The sequence below is a fragment of the Odontesthes bonariensis genome, chromosome 18 (assembly GCF_027942865.1).
Source record: "Odontesthes bonariensis isolate fOdoBon6 chromosome 18, fOdoBon6.hap1, whole genome shotgun sequence".
Lineage (NCBI taxonomy): Eukaryota > Metazoa > Chordata > Actinopteri > Atheriniformes > Atherinopsidae > Odontesthes > Odontesthes bonariensis.
Genome location: NC_134523.1, coordinates 12,765,757 through 12,793,679, shown reverse-complemented (window position 1 = coordinate 12,793,679; position 27,923 = coordinate 12,765,757). Strand labels below are relative to the sequence as shown.

The window sequence follows — 27,923 nt, the reverse complement described above, 5'->3', positions numbered from 1 at the left end:
TTTGCAAGCCTAAGCCGTGCTGCCATGTTTGAGAGAGAAGAGGCTTTCTTCTGCAACCCTCCCAAACAAGCCATACTTTTTTTAGTCTTTTTAAAATCGTTACTGTGGTGAACTTTAACACTTTACATGCTAACTGAGGCCTGTAGAATCTGCGATGTAGCTCGTGGGTTTTCTGCAGTTTCTCTGAGAATTGCACTGTCTGACTTTGGGGTGAACTTGCTAAGACATCCACTCCTGGGAAGACTGACAACTGCCTTGAATGTTTTCCACTAGTGTGCAATCTTTCTCAAGGTAGATGTCTGGGAACTGAATTATAAGTTCTCCCAGATTGATGGTCAGCAGTAGTTGTTTCTCTAAGACTACTGCTGATGTCTTTCCTCTTGGCATTGTGTTTACACACACCTGAATGCTCCTGACCAGCAAACCAACAGAACTTGTTTTTTGTTCAGTTTATACTGACATTGTGTAATACAGTATGTCACGTGTTGTTCATCTGAGGTTGCATTCACCTAATTCTAAGAGCTGTAAGGACCGGATTTCCTTTTCTTTTCCAAATGTATGTCCAGATGTATAAATCCTTAAATCTGAAATGGGATGTGTTATTTTCCCACTCTGTATTATTCTTATTATTCAACTTCTCAAGACAGTTTTAACAAAGTGCTAAACTAAACCAAGTAGTTGGGTTTTTACATAACTGCAACATGTTGGATTTAGAATAAACAGAACATTTAAACCAATGCAAAGCTAAACTTTTTATTTTAATTATAATTTTGTATGATTTATCTATTTCTACATTATTCAGAGTACTTGATGTCGAACATTTACCAAACCCAATGAGCAAGGCCAGAGAGCCGACCAATCAGATGGGAGCATTGTGTTGGTGCTGAGCATGCGCGATACGTTTCTCTCTTTGGCAGCAACAACAACACACTGGAGCCGGAGCTGGAGCTGGAGCAGTCCGTCTCGCCCCTCCGCTGTCAGCAGCATCACCGTGCTCCCGCCGGGTCCGGAGGCAGAGAGGATGATCCAGCGGAACAGCAGCCGGGGATGCGAATGACAGTCATAAGATAATGGCCCTCGATGAACGCAAGTTTCTGACTGTACAGCGCGTGATCAAGTGAGACGACCGTGTAAGTAGAGCTGCGGAGATTGATTGTTTCTGTACTGTAGGTAGTTGAAGCTAACATAACGCGCTAACGTTAACCGAAGAGACATACAGAGAGGCAGCTTGCTAGCTTCGGTAACGCCAGCAAGGTTGGCAGCTGTGGGTGTTGTTAACGCTTTCCTCCAGCGCTCCCGCCCCAACCTGGCTCAAAAGCCGTTAAAACCGAAGGTAAAGCATTGTGTCGGCAACATTTTGGACAACCCGCACATTTCACTCGCTTCCTAGTTGGGTTAGTATTTCACTCGGACTGTCAGTGTGTTGAACAAAGGAGCTTTAACGGGGGGTGGGGGGCCCGCATGGACAAACACATGCAAAGAGAAGTCGGCTGCTGTTTGTTTTGTGCTCCAATTCATGCTGACACACTTTGGAGGATAACCACACGAGGTCTGACCTGAATATTTAGCTGATACGCTGTGACCCAGCTAATTTTGGTAAAAGTGTCGCTGTAAATCATTACACAGCCGCTTCCTTGGACTCCGACAAGTTGCATGTCTCTTTCGGCAACTGGACTTTGTCCCTCAGCAGTTTATACAGCAGTATAATAATCCATATAATCCATACTGAGGTGATGTGTATCAGCTGACGGCAAGTTTTGACGCTCCAGTGTTTGTATTTATGTTTCTTTTTTTCATTCAAAGATAGTTTAACAACGATTATAACAGATAACTACAGGCTTTCTCTCTTCATGTGCCGACAGGCCAGACTTAAATGCTATTTTCCTGTTTGGATTCCTATTAGTAAGCTAAACCACGCAGTTAGACTGTTAAAACTTGTAAATCTGAGGTACAAATCAGCATGATAATAATGTCCTGATATGATAGACTGAAATCCTGGTTGTGAGCGAAATTGGTTCTCAAAGGATTAGTCAACTAATCCACAGTAATTTAATCCAAAACGATTTTTCATATTGACTGTCAATTGTCCTTTCAGTAGAACTGCCACCTTCCCAAAGTGCTGGCTTTCTCTGTTTTATATCATTATGAACTGGACATATTTTGCTTTTTAGATGCTACTGAAGCAGAACTAGACTTTTTAAGTCTTAATCTCAGGGTTTGTTAAATTATGATGAACATTTTACTGACTAAATATAGCATGGGGTGTATTGCCTATAAGTACTTGTGAGCTTAATCTGACCAAATCTTGATTGATTATCAAATCAATTAGTCTCGGGAAATGTTCGAGGCTGTTTGATCTTTCCTTGAAAAGTTGTTCAGTTATTGCAAGTTATTTTCTGAGATCACTGATTATTTGAAATGGAGTGCTTTTGTTTAATTTAGTCTAAACGTGAGTATTGTTGAGCAGTCTTTGGAGAAGTAAGCACGCCACGACGTGAGTTGTTGTTAGCAGGAATCATCTGACAAATTCGTCTGTTTGGGGTTCTTGATCTCATGACACATTAAGACACTTATTGCATTGCCCAAAACGGGGAGGATCATACGGCTGGGCTCACCTGTTCAGTCTTGTGGTGTGACTGAAACTTAATCTCGTTGATTATTCAAACATAATTCATTCCTCCTTTCCCGGCAGGGTTTGAGACTAGTAGGATGACTGTCTGGTTAACAAGAAGTGAAGGACTCTTTATGCTCCAGCTCCACCTGACCACAGAATGACGTCCACGCTTAGAGATTTCACACTAGTAGATAATTGCACGGTCACTGCCAAGTGCAAACAGCAGGACTTGTAATCCCAGGAATTCCAAAGTTCCCTCATCTCCAGACTTCCTGTCCTTATTTAGTATGAGACGGAGAGAGGCTGGCGGATATATGCAGAGAGGTGAAGTGAACTGGAAGTAAACCAGTGTGCACAAAACAGAGCCAAGCAGACAGACTGACCTATTAACCACAGTAGCCCCCCTCACCACCATCCCCGCCTCCAGATATATATCCAAAAACACACACACCGGATCCGAGCGAAACTTTTGAAAACATTTGCTCTTCTTCTGCACCGGCAGCAGCTTCTGTGTGGCCCATATGTCTCATCTGTCAGTGTGCATTTTCACTGTCTGTCACCGCGTAGAAAAGGGAGGCTGAAGACTGGAGGCAGCCAGCCACGTTATTCAAATATTCCACAGCCCGTCCAGCCAGCGGACAACTGTAGCCGGCCTAAAAGAAGCTCTTTGTAAAGGCCAGACAGATGGCCATAGAATGAAGACTGTAATGATACCCTCTCCAGCCCGATACACGCACAGACACAGGCACTCACTCCACTCATTACAGGATGTAACGGTGTGTGCGTTTAAGACAGACCGAACTGTGTTTGTGAGTAAAAGGGATAAAGAGGGAGAGGTGGGGAAAATGAGGAAGGAAATGGGGCAGAGGACATTGATGAAGACGGTGATTATATACATGTGACCAGAGAGAGCGTGTTTGTTTTGTTTACCGTGTATCTGCTGGCTTTCCACATCCTTGTTATTTTTTGGTGGTGTCAACAGAAAGCTCCTCTTCCCAAAGAAATAAGATTGGAGAAGGCAGGAGGATAAAAGTGTGTATATAAGCTGTTGCCGGGAGAGTCGGGACCCTGCCGGAGCAGCAATAGTTGTGATTCTTGCAATTCTTTGGATTTGTGCCTGAGAGGCAAAGCAAAACTGGTTTGACTCCGGATATTAGTGCTGCATTGTTTAACACTCTCTCAGGCCTTCAGTGTTGGGAAAACATGTAAACAGTGTAATATATGCAGATTCTTGTCAAGCACAACATCGGTGGACTTACAGTGACCAGCTGTGGTAATATTGATCATGCTTTTCATCAGATGACTAACAAATCAATGGTTTGGATATCATTAAGCGACCCTTCTATCCTGCCCTCTTTATAATTATCTCTCAATCTTTCTGGCCTCTTTCCTCTGTCCCTGTGCTTTCTCCTCTGTTTCCTGTAAGATAACATCCTCGCTGCAGCACATCAGCTGATCGATCGATGCAGTGATTGATTGAGACCCTCTCTCACCACGTCTCTCTCTCTCTCTCTCTCTCTCTCTCTCTCTCTCTTCCTTGATCTTCCCAACTTCTGTCTGGTTATTTTTTCCCTCTACTTTTCCCCACCATTACTGCATTTCTTTCCATTTACTTTTGATACTTTCCTCCTCCTGCGTCCCTCTTTCCCCAACCTCGTTTTCCTCCAGTCAATAATCTGCCTTTCTCTTTCCACCTGTGCAGGAAAGCAAAACGCTGAACCATGTTGCTCTAAAGTGTGACCTGTGGTGAACGGGGGAGGAGGAGAAGGAGGAAGATTTGCTGGCAGAAACGGATCTGTCACAGCTTCCAGTCGGTGGCCCCTTGCAAGCCTGAAGCAATGGGCAACACAGCCACCAAGTTTCGCAAGGCCCTTGTGGGTGGTGACGAGGCTCTAGCCTGGCAGCTGTACGAGGGGAACCCTCAGTTCAGGGACAGCCTGGACCCAAACGCATCGTACGGAGAGCAGTACCAGCACAACACAGCGCTGCACTATGTATGCCGACATGCCATGACACGTCTGCTCAGGTAAAACATTGCATCTGTTTGAGAGAGTAATTGAATTTAGTACAGTCATCTTTGAGGCTGTGGTTTGTGATGTCTGTGAGCGGTTAACTAATCAAGGAACAACAATGGCTGTGAATCACATTAAATGGAGTCACATTTAGCGTTTGTCAGGTTTAAGAGATTTTACTTCTATGGGAATCGCCATTCTTTTAACTGCGTTTCAAAGCGAGTCGGGCAACTTTGTGTGCAGGAGGTCCGCAGAGGCCAGTCACATTAGCTGTCACTGTATGTATTAAAGGGCACACAACGTGCATTAGCCAAGAGCAACAGTTTGAATCTAATGCAGTCAGACCCTCACCAACCACGATAAACAGCCACAAACAACAACCTGGGAAAAAAATGGCCGCCGACAGTCAGACAAATGCAGCAGATTCGGTGCTGGTTCAGAACCAGTGCCCGTTCTCAAACCACTTCTTTGTTTTGTTGCGGTCAACGAATAGAAACCAAAAGTTAGTGTGGTATCTGCTCTGATTCATCTAATTTAAGAAGAAATGAAAACAAAGCTTTAGTGTGGGTGTGAAATTGAATTGAATAGATTATGATTGATTTTTTTTTTTCTTGCAGTTTTAATGCTTTAAGATTATTGCTTATTGGTGTGTCCAAAGGGCCTGATTTGATTCAATAGTTACAAAACCAGTTCTGTTTATATATGAAACTGAAATGAGTGTATTTAACCTCCTTTTACATCATTGCATTGCTTGTACACAAGCATACATGCATACACAAGTTTTTGCCTGTTATACCTAAAGGCTACCACGCAGAGTTTAAAAACATACCTTGTGTTCACATCATGCACAAAACTGCAGATTTGTTGAGGACACGGCTAATCTCCTCCAGCTGCTGTGCATGCAGAGGTGCATTTATGGATGTAGTTGTGGACATCTATTCAGACATTACATGTGTGGCGACGTTCAGAGGCTTAAGATCTATGACCACATCTTCTGGGGCCGTAGCTTTGTCAGAGTGCAGACACGATGCCTTGCTGCACACCCCCTCAGGTGACAGAGCTGTAGAGACGTTTGGCTGTTGCTCCACGAGCATTGGCAGCTTCTCTTGCCTGCAGTTCCATCAACTCACCACACGCGTCTCCAGCTCATACGCAGGCAGATTCAGTAGGTTTTTTTCCCCGTCACTTTTAGCAGAAGACCCGCCATAGTACCGCAACTAACAGAAGGACGCCGGAATTTGTCCTTGAAAAAGACAGACAGCTTGGATTTGGAGAGCTTCTTGAGAGACTAAACTGAGTGTATGCACAAAACAGCTGCCCTTTCAGTTTCTACTGCATGGAGCACATTGGTAGCATTGTCTGTTACAATGGCTTTGTCTTTGTTTGTTAACTCCCACTCTTACAGTGCCTCCGGACAACATTTCAGCAATATTACTCGCTGTGTAGCTCATTTCAACTATCCTCGTATGTAAAGTCTGGGATACGAGTCTGTACTCATTGTCAGTGTTGTGAGAAATGATTATGAGGTATGAATTCTAGCTCTGGATGACCCCCTTTCACAGGCTAGAGGTTGATGTGTGTTAGAACTCAGAGGTCTTTATTGCAACTTCACTGTAAATGCACTGGTGACATTTGGTTGGGATCTGTGATTTTATCCAATATCCTTTCTGGGTAATGTCACTTCAAATGATTTAGGATATCTATGGCACTTTCACAGTCACTTCTATGTTTTTTGTTTTTTTTAATCAATACTGGATCTTTCAAAGTAAGGTGGATTTTAATCAGCTGGAGTCAGCAAGTGAGACAAATAATCTGAGGAGGAGACATGCTGTCGCATTGTATTGTGGTCATCTATAAAAGGTCAGAATACAGTATGGAGCTTCAAGCAAAATCTAACCAATGCCGGAACAGACGTGTACGCTGACTTGTGGACACGGTGCCAGTGTCCACTAGCCTGATAAACCAGCCTAAATGGATTGGATGTCTAATTTAGTCTGGCTCCGATGAATGGATACAACGGAACATTGTTGATGAGCACAACCCGTTGTCTTTCAAACCGTGTCTGTGCCTATAGGCCAACGCTCTGACCCTCTGCCCCGCCCGCGTTGATTCAAAACACATCTCTGCGTTGTGATTGGTTTAGTTGCCATCTGCCAGATTCAGGGCAGTATTTTCAAAATGAAAAGTGGTTCGAAGCCAGACCCAACCGCAGGCAAAACATTTTGCCGTCCAGCAGTTGGTGCTGGTTTTCCAGGCTAAGTGTCCACTGTATTTTAGTACATTGCAGGTTTAACCAACTCTTAACTGGGATCAGCACCAGTCCAGAGCTAAAAACCTGGCTGGTTTTGGTGAAAGAGAGGATTGAGAGGCTCATTAAAATGAGATCCTTAGTTTATAGGCATTACTATTCAGCTTGGGAAAAAGTTGAGGCGTGCTCTCTTGTGGTTCTGTGGGAGTCTTCATGAGTCTAGAAAAGTAACAAATGAAAGAAACAAATGAGGTCACCAACATTGTTTCAAATTGTGTATTAGATTTGGAGAAAATGTAAGCAGAAAAGTCTGCGTCGCAAACTCAGGATGTGGACAGAGATTGGATCGAATGAAAGCAAAACATGCATCTGGAAAGGACAGATGGGGTCTCGTTTCTTTCTAAGAACAACTTACTGGAACATCTCTGCTTCCTTTCTATAGATTTTAACCCTGATACAAGTCACTACAGTGTACCTGAAAGAATATTCACTGCGTGGTTATTTTTGTTGAGATTTTCACGGTCTTCACACTCACTTGAAACGGGTGCAAATAACAGCATCCTTTGCACTGTCAGCAACCTTCAACAGGACAAGAAGCCTAAAGAAGAGCTGCGAAATCTAGCTCAACCTGAAATAAAGAGGGCAAACTGAAGGAGCACAGAGACCAGAGATTTTTTTTCTTCTTTTTTTTTTTTTTGTACCTCCTGCAGAGATAATTAAGCTGCTGGCCAGGACCAAGACAGCTGATTCAGTGACTCAGTAGCCTTCCTCTCCTCCTCCTCGTCCCCTTTCTTTCCATGATTGGGGGGGGGGGTCAGAGGAAGCTGTTTGAAAAGGCCAGTCAATTATCTGTGCATCTGTATGTGTGCACACGGCCGTGCTTTTTTTTGGGGGGTTACTGTGACTCTACAACATGTCTGTTCTGCTTAATGTGTCTGAGTCTGAGAATATTATTCATGGTGTGCTATTTGTGTTCCTTCCTACTAATCTATAATGGGCCGGAGAGGCATGCTGAATGTAGCGCTCTGCTCCTGATAAGTATCAGAGGAAATGCTTCTCTGTTCCCGCAGTTCAGTCGGACGGAGACAAGTGGAGAATTCTCAGACAGGATAAAGACGAACGGAGGACGAGCGTGGGCCGATAGATGTCTGCTTTTTATATCATTCTTAACGTGTATCTGCATCGTGCTTATTCCCGCGCTCGTAGTCGCCTCTGTGGGTTGGACTGGCGAGTAATCCCATGAGATGTGGAAAATACTGGGAAATAACAAATACACCTATTACTGGAAAAATGGGTGTAGTTCAGGAAGTGTAACCCTTCCTCCACAACAACTGTGTGGGCAGCCTCAGAAACACATAAATAACTGCCCCCCCCCCTCCCCCGTTTTTTTTTTTAGTTTTTTTTTAAAACGGGCAACTATGTAAAGAACATTTCATTGACAAGCTCAATTCCTTCTTGGTCATGTACAACAAACTTGGCTTTATTTGAACGAGCTAAATCAGAATTAAAGAGGGATTTGTACAGTTTTAACACTCCCATGAGGCTTCCTGCCCCCACTAAGTAACTGTATGGTCTGAATGGTGTTTGTGCTTCACAACAGCAACAGAAAAAGGTGACCTCCCCCAGCCTGTTGTCTCTAGTGGACTCATATTAGAGCTATTCATTCTGAACATGGGGCTTTGTGCGTGTATATCTGTGGAGAGGTGGTGGTGGGGTGGGTTGGGGAGTGGAGAGGGAATAATTAGTGATTATTGCTGTGCGAGTGAATTGGCAGTCCACTGTCATTAGAGCAAAGCTGCAGGGGCTTGTTGCAGACAGGATAAGAGGGTCAAAAGGGGAAAAGCAGGGCCGCACACATTCAGAATTCATTCAAACTCTAATTCAATAGTGTCCATCGCTGCGTCCACAAAGGAAGCAGAATGGGAGAGGATTAACTCTTTTTTTTAATTTTTTTTTATCCAGCAGCATTCTATCATTTATTTATTTTATTGAATATACATTTGAGAGAATGTTATTTTATTGCGCATGCAACACCATCCACTTTGCACTGCTTGTACAAAAGAATCTGGTTTTTATCTGCATGTTTAGCCTTAAGATTTTAACGATGGGTTGTTCTTTTTAAAACATTGAAATCCAGACACAAAGTGAAAAGGGGAAAAGCAGAACACGTGGAGCCAAATAAGAGTGGAAAGGTAATTAGCAAATGGTGTGTTTGACAGATAAACAGCAGAGAAAAACTATTTGCTAAACAGAACTGCAGCCACATCTTGGCTCCCAGTGCAAGCGGCACATCCATCATCCGCCATGTGTTTGTGTGTCCACACATGCGTCAGCCAGCATGTCCATTAACTCAAAGATGGTAAACAGAAATAGTCAATATTCTGCCATCTTAAACCCCCCCCGCCTCTTTCTAGTATTCCTAACCACAGGCCGTAATTTCACTTTGAAACTTTATCCTTCTGACATCTCAGTATCAGCCACACATATTCTTCTTCTCCTTCTTTTATTTGGAGTGTTTTTCACTTTTCTCCTACACCCTTTTTTCTTTTCTGCTGCTGCCAGTCCTTCTTCCTCCTGTCTGAGCCCCTCCGACCTGGTTTTATGCCTGCTGTTTTTGTTTAATCGAATCCCTTCTTTCTTGGCTGCATTGAAAAGGTCGTTCCTGTTCAGCAAAGAGGGAAACCCCAACAAGCGAAATGTGCACAATGAGACGTGCCTCCATGTGCTGTGCCAAGGCCCGCAGATCCTGCTGCTGCCAGAGGGAGCACTGTCACCCCGGCTGGCCCGACCACAGAGGGACGAGCAGCGCCGTACGGACTGCCTGCAGGTACCGACACATCAGTTAGTTTAGTGAACACACTGAAAAGGCAATGCGAAAGAACTCAATTGTACGAGCTTGTTGCCTTCAACAAATAATGATGTGTGTGTGTTTGCCTCTGCTGCCAGATGATCCTGAGCTGGACCGGCGCCAGGCTGGAGGGAGGCCAGTACGAGAAGGCAAATGTCAACGCCACCGACAACCACCACAGCACCTGCCTCCACTATGCTGCCGCTGCGGGAATGAAGAGCTGCGTGGAGGTGAGACCAAGACGTCATTTCAAAATGAGCTACATTTACTGTCAGGCTGACCTGTGTTTTTGGAGTTTACAGCCCGTAAAGTACATGAACCGTGTTATGGACACTCTTGCATCAGATGTATCTGCTTTGTGATTAATCAAGTGGACCCTCCTCCTCCCTTGTTTCCAAAGATTTTACAGCTTTGGATTTTGAGGGAACATTTGCTTCCCGGAGTGAGAGGAAATTAAGCCCAACTCTTTTGTCCTTTTGATAATCACCACTTCCACAGCCTGTCTGGTCACACGTCTTTCTTTATGCCTCCTTATTAATTCTCCCTTTTACCAAACCGGCTTTTGAATAATAGCCCTTTTACTTTCCTTTATTTGTCACCATGTTTTTTCCTTTTACTTCCATTGTTGTCTTTTATTGTTCATCTGCTGTCTTGTTCGACTCCATTATAAATTTCTATCCTTTCTCCCTTTTTCTTCTCCTCTGTTTTCCGTCCCTCTAGCTGCTGATCCAGAGTGAAGCGGATCTTTTTGTGGAGGATGAGGACAAGTTGACGCCATGCGACCATGCCGAGCGACACCACCACACCGAGCTGGCTCTCAGCCTGGAGTCGCAGATGGTTTTCTCCTCCGCCTCAGCTCAGCAGTCAAACGCAGACGCACATGGTGAAACCAGCCTGCAACAATACAAGGAGGTGAGACCACAATTTTAAAATCTGGGGGTTTCCTGCTGGCTGGAGTTATTTTTACCCCTTTTAGCCTGTCTTGTGTCTTTGAATCATTCACTTTAGATGAATGTCACTACATTGGCGGCATTTTTACTGGGAAATGAATTAAATCCCATGTGGAAGATTTATTTAATGACATTTTTGACTTGCTGGAAATGCTTCGCCTTACTATGCAGACTGTCGGACTTCATTCATTTTAATGTTCCCCTTTCACAACCTGAAACAAACCGAATACAAATGAGCTTAACTGTGTGTGCGCAGAAACGAGCTTAGATTTCAAAATTGGATTAAAATTTGCTCGATCTGATGTTTAAACTTTTAGTCATGGACGTTAATCCTCGTCCTCATGTTGAGTCATGTGTGCGACACATCAGCTTGCATTTGCAGAGGGAATGGATATAAAGCTACCACAACTGCTGCTTTTTCTTTTAGCACAAGAGAGAATCGGGCGAAGATAAGGGGGTGCGCTCCCTCAGAGTGTGTTTCTAAAAGGTTCTGCGCGTACTCAACAACAGTAACCGCTGAGGACACTTGAAAGAATCCTCCAATATGGGGTATAATTTTGCTGAGTTCAGCCAAGCAGCAAACGGTGTTCGCCAACACATTAACATAAATTTCAGCGAGTTCAGTCTTGTTAAAGTTCTGTGTGCTTCTCAGTGCTGGCTCACCCACTCGCCATGTCTTACTCTTCACACCCGGATGGTCGCCGGTTTGTTTACAAAATTGCCTCCGTTTAAATTCTTGCTTATCATAGCAGGTCGCAGCTTAGTGGTTCCTTAGTTTTTTTTTAATTAGCATGCACACGCCTCGCATCCCGTTTCTTAGATGCTCCTTGCTGTACGGAGGGCACGGGCACAGCAACATGGCAGTGGCTGCCGTCAGCTGATAACAGTTTGATCTTCATTCCTACAGCCAAATCCATTCGACTACATAATCCCTCTACCCCACCACCACAACCACCCACCACTCTGTGCCTCACATCCCAGTCCTTCTCACATGATCATTTTCACTTCCTTAAACATATCACAATCTAATCCTTTTCCTTTTTTTGTGTGTGTAACGACTTTTTTTTCTGTCTGTCATAAAATTTGACGCCCTCACCTTCCATTTGACCTTGTTTTTCTTCACCCTAATTTTTTTTCAGCCTTACGAGGGCCTGAAGCTTCAGGATCTGCGGAGGTTGAAGGACATGTTGATTGTAGAGACTGCAGATATGCTGCAAGCCCCCCTCTTCACTGCTGAGGCCCTGCTTCGGGCGCATGGTGCGTGTTTCTCGAGCAGAGGAAGATGGCATGCTTTCATTACTTTTATGTGTTCTGCACTTTGGCTTACATGCACAACTTACTCCTCTTGTCAGATTGGGACAGAGAGAAGTTACTGGAAGCCTGGATGTCTGATGCTGAGGGCTGCTGCCAGCGCTCCGGCGTGGCCATGCCGACCCCGCCGCCCAGCGGCTACAATGCCTGGGACACCCTGCCATCTCCTCGCACTCCGAGGACACCACGCTCACCCCTAACTCTAACCCTCACGTCCCCCACTGACAGCTGCCTCACACCTGGAGAGGAGGGCCTGGCCACGGTGAGCAGGGGTGGAAGACTTGAGAGCCTTACGTGTTTTCAAATGAAAATACTGTGCTAGAGGTGTGAAGTTCTTCATCAAAATGAAGCAAAGGAAAGGGTCTTTTTTTTTAAGCTAAATCTACTTGTGATCAGGATACCATATGTAGTGAACAGCTGTTGCTGTCCTGTTCTATCTGGTAGAGAAGAGAGGCTGGGTTGAATTTGTGTCATGTGTCTCAGTAGTTTGGCGGCAGCAGGTTCATGTGTAATCATGTGTAATCATGTGTGGTCACAGGCCATCACACAAGTAGCAATTCTTTCTGTTCTTTGTACTACTGGAAAAAAAAAAAATTCAGACCTCAAATTTTAGGTTCATTTTACTCGAAGGTGTGCATTTAACAAGATAAAGGATGCTCAACTTTAAAGGTTTGGCAAAACAGTATATGAGAGGCATGGTTAATTATAGTGGGATAATAATGCAAACCCTCTAACATTACATTTGAGTAGACTCCACTCTCATCTGCACAATCATAGAAAAGCTTGATGCCAAAGGTTTCACAGTAGAAACTATTGTTGCTGTTGCTCCTATTGTCTCCCTCCTGTGAAAGTCCAACATTATAAACATGTTTTTGTTTTTTTTCGGTCTCCCTCCAGTGTGGAATCTGTCTCTGCTCCATCTCAGTGTTTGAGGACCCGGTGGACATGTCCTGCGGCCACGAGTTCTGCAGATCCTGCTGGGAGGGGTAGGAGCCAGAGTTTTAGTATAAAGGTTTCTGTGTGTATTGAAGCAGATTGGTTTCACGTTTCCTTTGTATGTGTGTTTCTCAGGTTCCTTAATGTAAAGATTCAGGGGGGCGATGCTCACAATATCTTCTGCCCAGCATATGACTGCTACCACTTAGTACCAGTGCATGTGATAGAGAGTGTGGTCTCCAGAGAGATGGACCAACGATATCTACAGTTTGATATAAAGGTAGAAAACACAACATGCAAATTATTTTGAATGCACACTCAAATCAAAAGTAGTGTTTCCTTTCTTTTATGTCATTGTTCTACTTCTTTTACTTCCAAGTTTTGTCTCTGTCTATTCACATGTCCTCTCCTTCTCATCTCTCCCATCTCCTTTTGTTTTTCAGGCATTCGTGGAGAACAATCCAGCCATCCGCTGGTGTCCCGCAGCTCGTTGTGAACGAGCGGTGAGGCTCACCCGACCAGGCCCCGGAGAGAATGACCCTCACAGCTTCCCCTTGCTGCCCTCTCCAGCTGTCGATTGTGGCAAGGGTCACCTCTTCTGCTGGTAGATGCCATGATTAGAAACTTGACAAATAACTTAAAATTAGGGCTGGACAACGATTAAAATGTTTAATCTAATTAATCACATGATTTCCCTGATTAATCACAATTAATCGCATTTGTACACAAAATCCAAAAATTAATTCAAAGGTAGTGTATAGCTTTTAACATTTAGTTTTGTTTTGAATGTGCTGCCGTATGAATGAAAGTGCCATAACATTAGTTGTGCAAACACACTTTTAACATCAGCATTTTTATGTAGTTTTTATGTAGAAGCCTCGCTCCACTGTCTGTTTCCTTGAATGACTTGCTGCTATCAGTTGTGTGTTTTGCCTTTTAAGTGATATTTTAGACTGGAACTACTACGGTGAGAAGACAATTCAACTTGGCGGTGTTTACAGATGACTTTGGTTCTGTTGACTCCGCCGTCTGGAAGAACTTTAAAATGAAAATGGCCGAGTAAAAGTTCCGTACCCTTTGGTGGATCTGTCGATTACTTTCTTTTCCGGTTCCAGAGCAGACGGCCAAATAAAAGCCTATGAGCAACAGACTTTTACAACAATAAAATAAATAATAAAACCTGCACTAATGCGCGATAAAATATTTGTCGGCGTTAAATAATTAGCTTCTTACAATCACCAACTTTTTAGGAAACTAAACTTGTACAAAAACAAAATGGGCAGTGGGAGAGCCTACGCTTTATGCTTATTGCAGGGCATAAAGATACAACAATCAGGGTTTTAAAACAAATATGATAAGAGCAGTGAGATAATTAGAAAAAAAAGAGGGGATAAAGATAAAGTAAACAAAGAAAAAAACCTATCGCTCCATAAATTGGTTTTCATACTTCACTTTGCTTTAGATGCATGGTCCATGCATTCTACTACACCCAGTTCTCTGTTGATCACCCTTCATGTCTGCAGGGAGTGCCTCGGCGAGGCCCATGAACCATGTGACTGTCAGATGTGGAGGAACTGGCTCCAGAAGGTCACAGAAATGAAGCCTGAGGAATGTAAGCCTGTCCTTGTGTTGTTTTTGTTTTCAGCAATTTTCAGCATCACTTTTAGCTGCACTTCAGCACTCTGGCACCATCATTTAACAGCAGCTGTCAGGACTTCCTACCATGAAGTGTCTTGTACATTGTTTACGCGCTGGAGCGTGTCTGCAGGGCTGCTGTTGCTAAAGTGTGTTTTCCACAGTGGCAGGTGTGAGTGAGGCCTTTGAAGATGCTGCTAACTGCCTGTGGCTGTTGACCAACTCCAAACCATGTGCCAACTGCAAGTCGCCCATTCAGAAGAATGAGGGCTGCAACCACATGCAGTGTGCCAAGGTACACACACAATTCCGTCTGTAATTTCTCAGCACAATGATACATCACAATGGTTCTGTATTTGACAGAAAAAAATGGTCGAATAAACCCTGCCGTCTTTCTCTCTGCGTGTAGTGTAAATACGACTTTTGTTGGATCTGTCTGGAGGAGTGGAAGAAACACAGCTCATCTACAGGGGGCTACTATCGCTGCACTCGCTATGAGGTCATTCAACAGCTAGAGGAGCAGTCCAAAGAGATGACTGTAGAGGTATAGACCCTCAACGCTCTCACACGATACACAGTATTGCCTCTGTACATACTCAGATCACATAAAAGCTCTCACTGGTATAAAATGTCCGCATTATTTTCACACAAAACACATTCACCCGCTCGCATTTGTACCAGAAAGAGCTTCTCCATCACCTGTCACAAAATACTCTTTTGAAGCTTATGTTCAAATGCCCCACAGCATAACTGTACTTTCACAAACAATGTGAATGGAAGAGGAGTCTCTTTTTTTTTTCTCTGCAGGCAGAAAAGAAGCACAAAAGTTTTCAGGAGCTGGACCGTTTCATGCACTACTACACTCGCTTCAGGAACCATGAACACAGTTACAAGGTACAAACGCGCATTTCTGTTGTTTTGGAGCTTTTGGAGGCACACGCAGGCACACAGCTCGATGTTCACTGCTTGCTGTGTGTTCTCTCTGTTTGTGTAAGTTGGAGCAGAAGCTACTAAAAACAGCCAAAGAAAAGATGGAGCAGCTGGGCAGAGCCTTCATTAGCCGTAAGCATCTAGCACTGAAGCCTCGCTTTTTCCAGGTGGTGAAACATGAATCCAGCATGTAATGTGATATATCTCGAGTTAGCTAGATGTGTGTGTTTTCCGCTGCAGGTGAGGGAACTCCCCCAGACACACGTTTCATCGAGGACGGTGTGACTGAACTGCTGAAGACGCGGCGCGTGCTGAAGTGCTCTTACCCTTACGGCTTCTTCTTGCAGCAAGGCAGCACCCAGAAAGAGATATTTGAGCTCATGCAGGTAATCTAATAACAACTTTTAAGCCCCTCCGGGGAACTGCACAACCTGCTGTTTCCATTAAATCCTGCACTGCATGGCTTTAGTCCTCATATTTTGGGGGGTAAGTCATTTGGAAGATATAAATTACTTGCACAGTGGGACTTTTTCCTTGTCATTTGCTCTGTGAGATTGATATTCCTGAGATGTTTTGGACGAAGCGCACCACAAAAAAATATTTTCTATGTTAGCATTTAACCTGAAATCTAAAGTGTTGTTGGTGGAGCTGTTTAATATTTGTTTTGCGAAGGTTATAAATCAAGTTGGTTTGCCTTTGTCTGGTGCATGTTTTCTGTTGAATGATGAACGTCTTTTTCAGGAGCATTAAAGAAATTCTTATTTTCAATCTTCCTAGACTGATCTGGAGATGGTGGTGGAGGATCTGGCCCAGAAGGTCAACCGGCCGTACCTGAGGACGCCGTGCCACAAGATAATCAGCGCGGCGCGGCTGGTGCAGCAGAAGAGGCAGGAGTTCCTGGCATCAGTGGCCCGCGGTGTCGCTCCCAATGACTCTCCTGAGATTCCCCGCAGGAAGTAAACAGAAACCCACTAATAAGTGGTCTTATTCTTGTTTTTTTTAAATAACTGTACATAGACTATGACGGGGATATGGGTGATCAGTTGGAGTACGAGTAAAAATATGTCGCTGTAAGAAAACCGTTAATCTGTGTTTCAGTTACCCTGGAGGATCATGGGACTGGGAGTACCTCGGCTTTGCATCCCCCGAGGTAAACAAAGAAACTCCGTTTGTAGCAGCGAAAACACTAACATGTATGTTCTGCCAAACTATTAGTTTGTGCTTCCTAAACCTATGCTTTCTGACCTGCTCGTGTGTGAGGTCTAATTAATGCATGACAGCGGCGACGGCTGACGTAGTTTGCTTATGTGTGTTAAGATGGGAAGTCGTCACTCTGTGCTGGGAGCAGGAGATCACAGAGACAGACAGTTGCAGGTAATGCTCCATAGTTTCCTGGCACATTGCGCAAATGCATGAGAACGTTCCTTTTATCTGTGCTTAAGACTGTGACGCTGCTCGGCATAGATTATCTGACAAAAAAAAAAAGCCACTTTGAGTTGAGCTTTATAATTACCTGACCCCGAATGCCTCTTTGCAGGATTATGCTGACATCCAGTACCGTCGTAGACACCGGCCGCGACGCCGAGGAGAAATGCTGAGTCTGCACAGCCTTAGAAGCAGCAGCAACACACCAGAGACCAACAGAAGGAGTGACAACACAGGTGCAGCAGCAAATTCATTCGACCTGTGTGGCTTCCCTTTTACCAAAAGGAAAAATTCTGCTCTGATTTTCTCTAACACAACAAATGCTATTTTATGCTGGTCCTTCAGTCTTAAGATATATTTTCTTCTAAAAGTAAGGCTGTCATTTGTTTTTAAAATGAATACATTTATTTTGAAAAGGCCCCTCTTAGTTTCAACTGTTGCACAAAAGTGTTTCTAAGTCCGAAAGAATAATGGCATCGCATTTTGAGGGGCAATTTATGTAACTGTGGTGATGGTCTTAAATTTACTTTTGAGGTGCGTTCAAAAAGTTTTAAAGAGCCTTAAATCCAGCTTGCCGTCACCTGCAGAAACCCCCGCTTTTTATATCAGTGTTTTTGCACAAAAACCAAGAGTCCTAAGCCAGGTTAATTTTCTTGCACCTGTCAACAACTTTGACTTGTTACTGCAGCAGACAACCAGCAAATGGGATTTTAGTTTATTGCTCCATCAATCTGGTCCGATCGATTCACACAGACACTTTGATCACTGGGGTCAAATTATAATCGAGCCGTGCTGTGCAAGCGTTGTTTTACTGTGATATTTGTTTTTCAGAGGGCACGGAGCGGACTGAGGGTCGCAGGAGAGCGCTGGGCTCCCTCGACGAAGATGACCCCAACATCCTTCTAGCCATTCAGCTGTCGCTCCAGGAGTCTCGCAGGGAGCGAGGCCTGGAGGGAGGGGTGGAGCTGGAGCGAGGACTGGACAGAGGACACGACAGGAGGCCAGCGGGAGATCTGGCTGATGTAGCTTTGCACTCTCTCAACACAGATGGTCCTCCAGGAGCCAGAGGCTCATCCTTCCCCACTTCCCTCCTGGATCCTCCCCGCCCCCCGACCAGGACAGACTCCACCTCGAAGCCATCCATATCAAACTCCTTCCCCCTCCCTCCCCCTCCTCCCTCCCTCAGCGCAGAGCTGCTGGAGCTGGGAGACAGCCTTATGAAACTGGGGAACATGACCACTTCATATGACTTGGACGCACACACACAGGAGCAGCTCTGCTCACAACACACATACAACCACAGTGCACTAACTGCTCCCTACACCACTGAACCTGCCTACAGCGACTGCAGCCATAGACAAGACCAGAGCACGCTGACGACTCCGTATGTGCTCGATCATATCACCATCACAGATCCTCATCATGACGGTAAAGATCAGAGCTACTGCCACTCCTCTGCTTATTCAGCTGAGGCTGAACACACTGCCTCGTGTGCACTTGAACATTCTCCAAACCCCACACGTCCTAGTTCATATACCAGGGAACATGCAGGCACGTGTGACAGCACCCCAAAACCAGACGGCTCTTACCACCCCTGCCCGGAGCGCAGCAGCTCTTACACGGCAGAGCGTCCTGCCGCGTACGCCCTCGAGCAACCTCAGAGCTCAGAATCTCAACCACCTGTCCAGTTGTGCCTGCCGCCTCCAGAGCTCGAGCCGGAGCTGCTGCTTTCACCGGTGATTCCCCCGGGGGGCCCTTTCACCCCCAGCGACCCTCAGAGTCTGGAGCCTTTGGACCCCACAGCCAGTGCTCAGCTGCTGGACAACATCATGGCCTGGTTTAACAACAACATAAACCCCCAGAACAACCCCCAAAGCCTGGCTCTCATCCCCTCCCCACCCACCACAGAAACTGACTCCTCCCCTGACACACACACCGAGGCTGAGACTGAGAGCCAGACCTCCAGGGATGTGACCCCCGCCACAATCTGGCAGCCCCTGGAGGGCGAGCCGGAAATAGATCGAGGGGAAGCGAGTCGGCCAGCATCATCAGTTGCTGCGGGCGTGGAAGGCCAGAAGATGGCGAGACCCAGCTCTCTGGAGCTGGAAAACAGAGATGCTGGAGAAGAGGGTGTGGACGCAGGGTGTGTGGCTGACCTGTCGCTGGACGAAGCGCGCACACACCCGTGCTCACACTCCCAACTTGGAAACAGTCCCACGAGCAGCGCCCGGGCCACAGACAGAGACTCGGAGCCCGTCCTTCAGTCAGAGGGGGAGCGTTCACCTGAGGAGTGGGAGGAGCAAGAACACTTAGTGTGACAGCGGCAGGACAATGTAGAGAGAACGTCGAGCAAAGTACAGGAAGAGGAAGAGGATGTAGAAAGAAAATTTAAGACGGTCTGTCTGGTCGAGTGTTTACTGTATGTACCATACTGTATCTAGAGAGGACAGACTTTGTCCAGTAAAGATGATGTCACATGCAGTTTGATTATTTTTAAGTGCTTTCTGTCTGCTCTAAAAACAGACAACTTTTTCCTTAAAACAAATGAGTGTTTAAAAGAGAGTTCATCAAAGGAAAGCTACTGATATCATCACATGAAATGCTCCAGTGTTTTGTTTTCTATTTACTCCCCTGCCTCTTGTATTTTATCTTCTTTGTTAGTTCAGGGTGAAGTTTTGGTGCTGATATCCAAACTTGCCTCGTATAACAACACTTGATCGACACACTGGCCCAACCACAAGCCTGTTCAGAGCTCCAAGAGCCAAACAAGAAGATAGCTGTAACCTTGGAGCCTGTTTAGCGTGCTGTACAATCAGATCTGATTCTGGACCTCCGTGCACACTGTGCCTGTTTTGTTAGTGCCAACAAAGAACCGATTGCTCTTTTTAATTGGCTGCAAAGAAAGACATCGCACCGTTACCGAATGGTGTGATCATTCCTTTAAGTGATGTTTAAGGTCTCTGCACAGGAAGGTCAAAGGTCTCAGCTAAAAGCAGTGTGTTTCTTGAGTTGGTGCTTATTTTTAGGGGGTTTGAGCTGCGTTTTTGCTGCTCAGTGCACCAACTGCTACACATTTCAAAATGTTCCCCACGACTACCAGAGGCGAGCATCTGGAGTGCAGTACTGAACTCACTTTGGCTCATAATTTATTTCCTTGTGCAAAACTCTCAATGCGCTTTGCTCTGCTCTTCAATTTGCCAGAACGTCTCAGATGAAACACTTAAGGAAAACCGTTATAACCTAAAGTTTAGTGTGTGTTGCATGTGACTCGATGCTTTCTAACAGTGGACTGCACTGATACAACAAAGTATGCAGTCGTCTTGGCCAAAAATTCAAATTCAAAGCTGTAATGTGGAGGAAAAAGTGCAATTTAAGGTCTACTTTTTTTCAACAAAACTGATTAGATTAAGTATTAATGTTAAGGTAAATAAGATTATAATATGCCGTTTAAGTGTCAGTGCACTGCAGTCAGGCACAACTTTAAAACCAATCGCTGGAAGGCCTTGTGTCCTGCTGTTCTTGTGGAAGCCGCTTTGACTTCGGTTCACAGTTTAAACGTTTTTGTCGCCGGTGGTCTGATGTTGCATCGTAGTACTGCTCTTACTGAAATTCCATCATCATCTCCTAAAGACAGTACCTACTGTATTACTGGAAGGTTTAAAACACAGTTATTGCCACAGTGATTTTTAAATACTTTCGCGCTGATTCATTCGTTCAGTTACGAACAGTTTGGCCTCTGTTTATATGGTGTCTGAACTCACGCTGTGTGTTTAACCAGTGTGGCTGTTTGGATTGAGAGTTTTGCACATTGAATCGGAGCCAAAGCAACCACTTAAAAAAAGAAAGAAAAATACTCTAAATAAATACAATGACAGTTGTGTAACTGCTATGTATCATATCTGTTCCACTACTGATGGCTGGTTCAGTGTGCTGTTATCGGCGGGATGTGGGCTGGGTATTTACTGTTATTTATCCTTTATATTCCTTTATTCCTTATCATAGAAATGACCTTCCTTCTAGTTGAGACCGGAGTCATTGGGTCTGTGTGCCTTTTTTATTTTAATCATATTTGTTGATATTTATTAAAGCTATTGATTTTTAAACGATGATAAACAAAGTTGCTATTGAAAGATAATGGAGAATACACCACTTTGATACACGTGATTTGTCATTAAATGACTGGTTTATCTTACTTTAACGTTGCCCTACAGCGACTGCGCCTGTGTTTTTGGCCACTTTACTGACTGAAGCTGCCTTGAGGCTGTCTGGAGAAAGTTTCATACTATAATGAACAACCATTCATCTGGACTCTCAAATCTAGTTGACCTTTGATTGCAAGAGGCACTTGGTGGCATGTGACTCTAAGATTATCGTTCAGCCTCGAGCATTTTTTTTTCTTTTCTTTTTTTTTTTTTTTTTTAAATCTTTCTGCTCAGCCATAATGTTTACAGGGAAATGAAACACTGCCTTCTGTGATGGAAAATGATTTCTTTGGCTATTGACATGAGAATAATGGGGTGTTTTAATCAAACTCTCTTGGCACGGCATCCTGTTTAAGAGCGACTTCTGATTCAGTTGAAATATTTCCCTTTAGGAGAAAAATTTCACAAGTGATAGTTTGAGATTTAAGCTTGTTCAAAGTGTGAATTTTGAAGTGAGTAAAATGAACCCCCCCCACCTCCCGATATATTAAAGTTTTAACTGAAGGTGCTGATCAGGTTGTACTTGCCCAATTTGACATTTCATATAACCTACTGGGATGTGAGGGTGGCTGGTGTCGCCTGAATCTAGAGTTTTTTATTTTGCACAGTCATGTTGTTAATGTTCTGCATTAAACTGGTGCTGGCAGGCAACACGTGGAAGAATGATGGCTTTCTCTTTCTTTTTTTGTTTTGTTTTTTCATTTAGAAGTGGACTGATGGTGTTGGATGAATGGTCCTGTGCCATTTTGTGCGCCACACATTATGTTAATGATTTAATGCGCCCTCAGCCAACAGCTTCATAATTCAAAAAAATGAAATTGCACTCTCATAGATTATACTTGATACATTCCCAGGTGGTCTCAAGAAAGGTTTGATGTGTGGCCAAATCTATAAATGAAAGTATCAGTGACAAGTTTACTCTCAATAAAAAGAACTGAAAGTGTGCTGCTTTGTTTTTTATTAAGTCCTCTACCTGCTTAACCATCTCGAGCTGCTTCACTTGACTGTGATGTTTCTCATCGTGAAATATTTCATTTGTACAGTAAATATTTCTTATGGTCGTTCTGAGATTTAATTAAGTTCATTACAACATATTAAAATTGAATCCTCTAAATTAACCAGCAATGTTTAAAAAACTTCACTTGACATAAAGATAGACAAAACTGTTCATCATCCCACCAATAGGTGGCGGTAGTGTCGCTATTCTTTGTTCACCCACACGTCGTGACGTAAAATCAGCGCGACCCTGAACGTCTCTACTACAACAGCGGCCTGTGTTTTCACTCGATCGTTGTAATTTTTCTCTTCGGTGGAGGATTTGACTCTGCTACCGATCACCATCATGAAACTAGTCAGGTAACCGGCAGCGAAAATTTACGGTGTAACGACTGTGTAGAGATGAGATGATGAAATTAATGCAGTGGAGGTGGATGGGTTAAGATTGAAAGCGGAGCGACGGTGATCAGGCGGGAAGCGCCTCAATTGAATGGAGGCTGTCCGGTGTTACTATAACCTGGGTCGGAAAAATCTAAAGTTGGCTTCCGCACTTGAAGATTAATTGTAATTCCTGTAGTCGCAAGTTTAGGATGTTTAAGATGTGTTTTAATTAACATTTGTAGGAGACGTGGATCTCATTGAAATCGCAGGCCCGGTCTACCTTTAGCTATTCCCTACAAAGTGTAGTTGTCCAAAATCTGATATTTAGCTACTTTTACAGCTTGAAAGGTTTTGTTTAACCTATTTTTCTTTTAGTGAATACGTTTATATATTTATCAGCGTTGCTCATTCCCGCAGAGTTTTGTTTTGGTGCAAAACTCTACACGTCCATTATTCAACACAGGCTAACTAGTTAGCTCCAGGCTAGTTTCTACTACATTTATCAGACCTGATGTGAGAAATGTGCAATAGTGAGCCCAAATGTCGACATTTTCGCACACTGACGTTGTGCAACGGTTGTCTACAGGTTTTTGATGAAACTCAGCCATGAGACGGTTACCATTGAACTGAAGAATGGCACCCAGGTACATGGTACCATCACGGGTAAGAAAAAACTGCTTTGTTGACCGCTTCTCTCTCTCCTTGTTTAGGGACAAAAAAAAACACCTCAAATCAAAATGGCTGTACTTTCTGAACCACTGACTGTAAACATAAGTGAAGTCTCAATAACGGGAAGAGTCACTGATGTTTAGTGTTTGAAATGTGCAGGTGATTCAGGAACAGGGCAGTGGGCCTTAGATCATCAGTAAAAACGAGATCAAGTAGAAAAACCCCTGCAGCTCCGTATGAATGTCTTTCTTTGTATGGGTAAAGTCTTACAGGTCATAGATATAACTTTGGTGCGGCCATAGTGCTGAACTGGAGGTCGCAATCACTAGTTTAAAAAATACCTTTGTGTCCACTAATAAGGTGGGATGTTCATAATCCTGTAACATTTGCTATTGAGCATGCTACAATCGTAATAGATATTTTTTTTTACTTTTGGTGTGTGTTTTGCTGCTCTTTTGCAAAATGCACAACAGCAGGTGAGTTTGATGTTTGTGAAAATTTTCTCTTTTAGTACAGGTTAAAAATGGTAATTTTGAGCACTGTAGGTTTATATACTTACTGAAGTTTTAACATGCAACAAGTGCACAGCTGGCAGGTGACTGTGTTTGCCAAAATCAGCCAAATGTCTCGAATTTTTGGCTAATTCTGATAAACTCTCTGTAGTTTTGTGCTATTGCTGCCCTCCTAGTTTTGAGTAGGCGACTGCTGAGTGGATAATTGTTGTTGAGTGTGTTCATTTTCAGGTGTTTAATCCCTCCTGCTCCTTTTCTTTAGGTGTTGATGTGAGCATGAACACCCACCTGAAGGCGGTGAAAATGACCCTGAAAAACAGGGAGCCCACTCAGCTGGAGTCGCTGAGTATCCGCGGCAACAATATCCGCTACTTCATCCTGCCGGACAGCCTCCCGCTGGACACCTTGTTGGTCGACATCGAGCCAAAGATCAAGTCCAAAAAGAGAGAAGCAGGTAAGGAATGTTTAAAAGGTTCACTGCATGACTCCAGACCTCCTCCACAAGTAGTACTGGTTTTAAGATCATTTAAAGAGCCAAGCTGCCTTTTTTTTTTTTTAGTTTTTATAAATACTTCAAATGAAACTTGACTGGGTTAAGTAAACCCTGGAAAAAAAATGTAATCGTACTGGAAGGAAGAACACCAAGTTTATGAATGCCTTTATTACCATTTTCTTTAAAAAAAAAAAATCAGACAGCGGGTTGGTATTTCTTTAAATAGTTTGTTCATGATCAAAACATTTATTGGTGTTGCAGGTAAGACGAAAAAAAATGTGAAGGCAGAGTTAATTGGTTGACATATCAGTATTATTGCACACATGTTTGTGTCCTTCCTGATACACATTATATATCAACACTGCAGTGCTGACAGTGCATCTATCCCTGGATAGTTTGCGTCATGCTGTTGCTTTTTTAGTTTGTGGTGGAGTCAGTAAACTCACTTTCCTCACAAATGTAGGGCCACACAGATATACATATATACATGCCGTAAATGTGACCTTTTTAGTGCTAATTGAAATGATTGGTTGCACTGTAACATTAAAGGGATACGCCACCCCCAGGCCAAATTAAGTGTATCCCCGCATTCCCGAGACATAAATAAGTGTGTGGGAGCGTTTTCCTGGCGACCCAGGCATTGTCCGAATCTCACAGCACTGACCACTGCTTGGTTGCGCGTAATAGATACATGCTAGCGTCGACAATCGAAATATTTCGCCCAACATGAACAGGGTAGCCGCGGGGTCTTAAAAGTCTTAAAAAAGTCTTTAAAAAATTCCCCCGATTTTAGGCCTTAAAAAGGTCTTAAATGTATGTCACAGGTCTAAAATGTCATACATAGGTCTTAAATTTCTACGGTCTATTTTTCCCCCTCAACCGATCTGTAGCGAATTACGAGCAACGCAGAAAACGTGAACGAACCACAGCCCCTATGAACGTCAAACATGAATAACAGAGCGCGCAAACATGTATATGGAGCATGAGCACACAGGTCTCGGCTAGCCTGACAGTTCGTGAGTACAGTGACAGTGACAGCGCGCGTGAGCCAACCCCCCCGGCAGTTGGTGGTCAGTTGTTTCGAAGATGGGAAAGTGCAAATTCAACCCGCAATGGCTAAGTGATCCAAAATACAGCAGCTGGTTGCTCGTGGCCCCGGAGACTGACGTGGAGGCGAGATGTAAGTGCTGTAGTAAACAATTCAAACTTACAACATTAGGTCACCTTGCCCTGGACATGAGGAGCGCAAAACATGCTAAGCTAGCTCAAGAACGTCAACCCTTTGCTGAGCTTGGCCATAGCAGACATATTTGCGAGCACTAGCAATGAACATGGAATGCCATTTTGTTATCGATCACAACAGTAGCTTTAACGTAGCTGTTCCGAAGCAGTTCCGACTATGGCTAAGATGACAACAGTGCTTTATGTTACAAAGAAAATGGCGATGTATTTTGGTGTGCTACAGCGTGCTTAGCGTGGCTTATTTATGTGACATGAGAGGTCAGTGGTGAATGTTGACGGCAGCTTTGTAAAACTCGTATGAATCGGTGAATCACAGGAGGACAACTTCTCTCGTTAGCGGTATTTATTCGGGACAAAACGAATGACAATGCAATGAAGCGCATTTTAAATCACCGAAAATATTGTACTTTGTACTAAGTACAGTTGTCAAAAGTACACTTTAAGCATATGTGTTTTTTTACCTGTGTTTTCAATTACTTGACCTATCCACAATATGTACAGTGACTGCTCTGCATGACCTGTGAAATAACATATTTTAAACTGATTTGTGTACGAGGTGTTTTGTGTCCTAGAGGGGACGGAAGGCTTGGTTTGCTCATGTCGGTTTGGGAACTAGTTTCCAGTGCGGAAAACCCCCCTGACTTCCTCTAACAAACCAGCGTGTAGCAGCGGGGGGGGGGGGGGGAGATTCCCAAAGACGTAGCGGGTAGTGTGCTTCGGCTGTGTTTTCCGCACTGGAAACTAGTTCCCAAACCGACATGAGCAAACCAAGCCTTGCTTCTTGTTTACACAGTCATTTGCACTCGATGTGAAAGTACACCAGTCACACAGTAATTAGAAGGTAAATCAAGTAAATTAATTCACGTTGGGCGAAATATTTCGAGTGGCGACGCTAGCATGTATGTATTACGCGCAACCAAGCAGTGGTCAGTGCTGTGAGATTCGGACAATGCCTGGGTCGCCAGGAAAACGCTCCCACACACTTATTTATGCCTCGGGAATGCGGGGATACACTTAATTTGGCCTGGGGGTGGCGTATCCCTTTAAGGCCGTAGAGACGGGAGGTATTGCTTTGTTCCCAGCCCGTGTTGTGACGGGGTGTCGGCTCTACTTTCACTGTCACATGACACTCGCTTCCCTCTGCTGTTTCAGTAGATAAAGCCTGATAACATTAAAATGAACAGAATCTACCGTAGTCCGAAGCATCTGTTGAGATAACATTCATCTTAGTAAAACATTGGCTTGCCTGGCATTAACTAAGCCATGCTCACTTTTTTTTGGGGGGGGGGGCCGAGGCTTGGCTTGGCTTGGCTTGGCTTGGCTTGGGTGCCGTCATCATTATCATTTGTGCTTTTTTTTCCCTTCATATTTTGGGGTTGCTATTTTACTGACTTAAATTACTCTTGAAAACAGGTGAATAAATGGCAAAGACACTTTAAGTGTAAGGGCCGTGATGGCAAACTATTTGATCAGTAAAGACAGCATGACTTTACTTAATAGTCATGTAAGGTGCATTTTACATTTGTTTATGCTGCTGAGTGTAGCATCACTTAGATATTTTGCAGCATGCAGGTGGATCTGCTCCTCTTTCCTTATATAACCTGTTAGTGTTGCCATTGGCAGCCAGAACGAGCTGCAAATCCAATCCAGTCTCTTACAAACATAAAAGTGCTTTTAAAATGGTGTGTTTGCAGTAGATGTTTTGTAGAAATGTAGTTGTGATTCAGCTTAATACCACAAACTGCTCCTTCTACTTCCAAGGCATAAATTGCTTTATCGTTTTAAATCACAGGTTTTAGTGGTGGATTAATATTTAGTCTGCTAATTAATTGATCAAATAAAAGCTTCAGCTCTCGACTCTGTGAAGGATATGGCCCACGAATTTTATGTTAAACCAATATGGATTAAAGGAAGGCGTCCTCAGAATGTAACAAGACGTTCAGCTTGATTTGACTCTTTTAGGGTCTCAATGTTTAATAATTCACATCTTCATGTGTTGACTGTCGCTCATCTGTCTCCTCAGTGGCTGGACGGGGCCGTGGCAGAGGGAGAGGACGTGGCAGAGGAAGGGGACGAGGGCGAGGTGGACCAAGAAGATGATCATACGGCCATACAGTTGCTTCTCATCATCCCACTGTTTGTACAGGATTTTTTTTTTTTTTTTTTTTTTTTTTTTTTTTCCAACTTGTCCTCACAGGAAGCGATTTGTGAATTTCAGTGTGCGTTTAGTTGTTTCTTTCGTTATTTTGTACATTAAAATCCTTGATAAGAGGATAAACCTGACTCTGTGCATAATTGAGTTCCAGTTTTACCGTTTCTCTGACTTTGTTTTCTAAATCATGTTGAAAAAAGTGTCTTTGAACAGAAATGCTCCACGGGAAATGGAGAATTATTGCATTTATCTGGATAAGTGTAGAATCTGTGGCTGTCATAACTGCAGCTCAAAATTTAACGGGGTAGGAGATGACACTGGGTAAAATGGGAAAGGATAAAAACTATTATTTATTTCTCCAAAGTTG

General features: G+C 43.8%; 2 protein-coding genes across 4 annotated transcripts; both read left to right on the top strand.

Annotated features, from left to right (window-relative positions):
* The first annotated feature begins 918 nt into the window (after positions 1–918).
* Positions 919–21,774, top strand: LOC142367227 (ankyrin repeat and IBR domain-containing protein 1-like). Of its 3 annotated transcripts, none has more exons than XM_075449191.1 (21): positions 919–1,130; positions 4,317–4,640; positions 9,530–9,701; positions 9,821–9,952; positions 10,443–10,634; positions 11,812–11,929; positions 12,025–12,245; positions 12,881–12,969; positions 13,055–13,199; positions 13,363–13,523; positions 14,443–14,531; positions 14,725–14,849; positions 14,964–15,098; positions 15,362–15,448; positions 15,550–15,616; positions 15,725–15,870; positions 16,262–16,440; positions 16,583–16,634; positions 16,802–16,858; positions 17,022–17,145; positions 17,741–21,774. In XM_075449191.1, exons 2-21 carry the CDS (start codon positions 4,453–4,455, stop codon positions 19,225–19,227), a joined length of 3,966 nt encoding a protein of 1,321 aa, XP_075305306.1. In that variant the 5' UTR covers positions 919–1,130; positions 4,317–4,452; the 3' UTR covers positions 19,228–21,774. The 3 variants fall into 3 exon arrangements, with proteins under 3 accessions (XP_075305306.1, XP_075305305.1, XP_075305307.1); XM_075449190.1 differs by having other exon boundaries at positions 14,719–14,849; XM_075449192.1 differs by lacking the exon at positions 16,802–16,858 and having other exon boundaries at positions 14,719–14,849.
* A 566-nt stretch (positions 21,775–22,340) lies between these two features.
* On the top strand, positions 22,341–27,570 carry snrpd1 (small nuclear ribonucleoprotein D1 polypeptide). Its single transcript, XM_075449497.1, has 4 exons — positions 22,341–22,467; positions 23,075–23,151; positions 23,932–24,123; positions 27,428–27,570. The coding sequence occupies exons 1-4, from the start codon at positions 22,454–22,456 to the stop codon at positions 27,502–27,504; spliced, it is 360 nt and encodes a 119-aa protein (XP_075305612.1). The 5' UTR covers positions 22,341–22,453; the 3' UTR covers positions 27,505–27,570.
* The last annotated feature ends 353 nt before the right edge of the window (positions 27,571–27,923 follow it).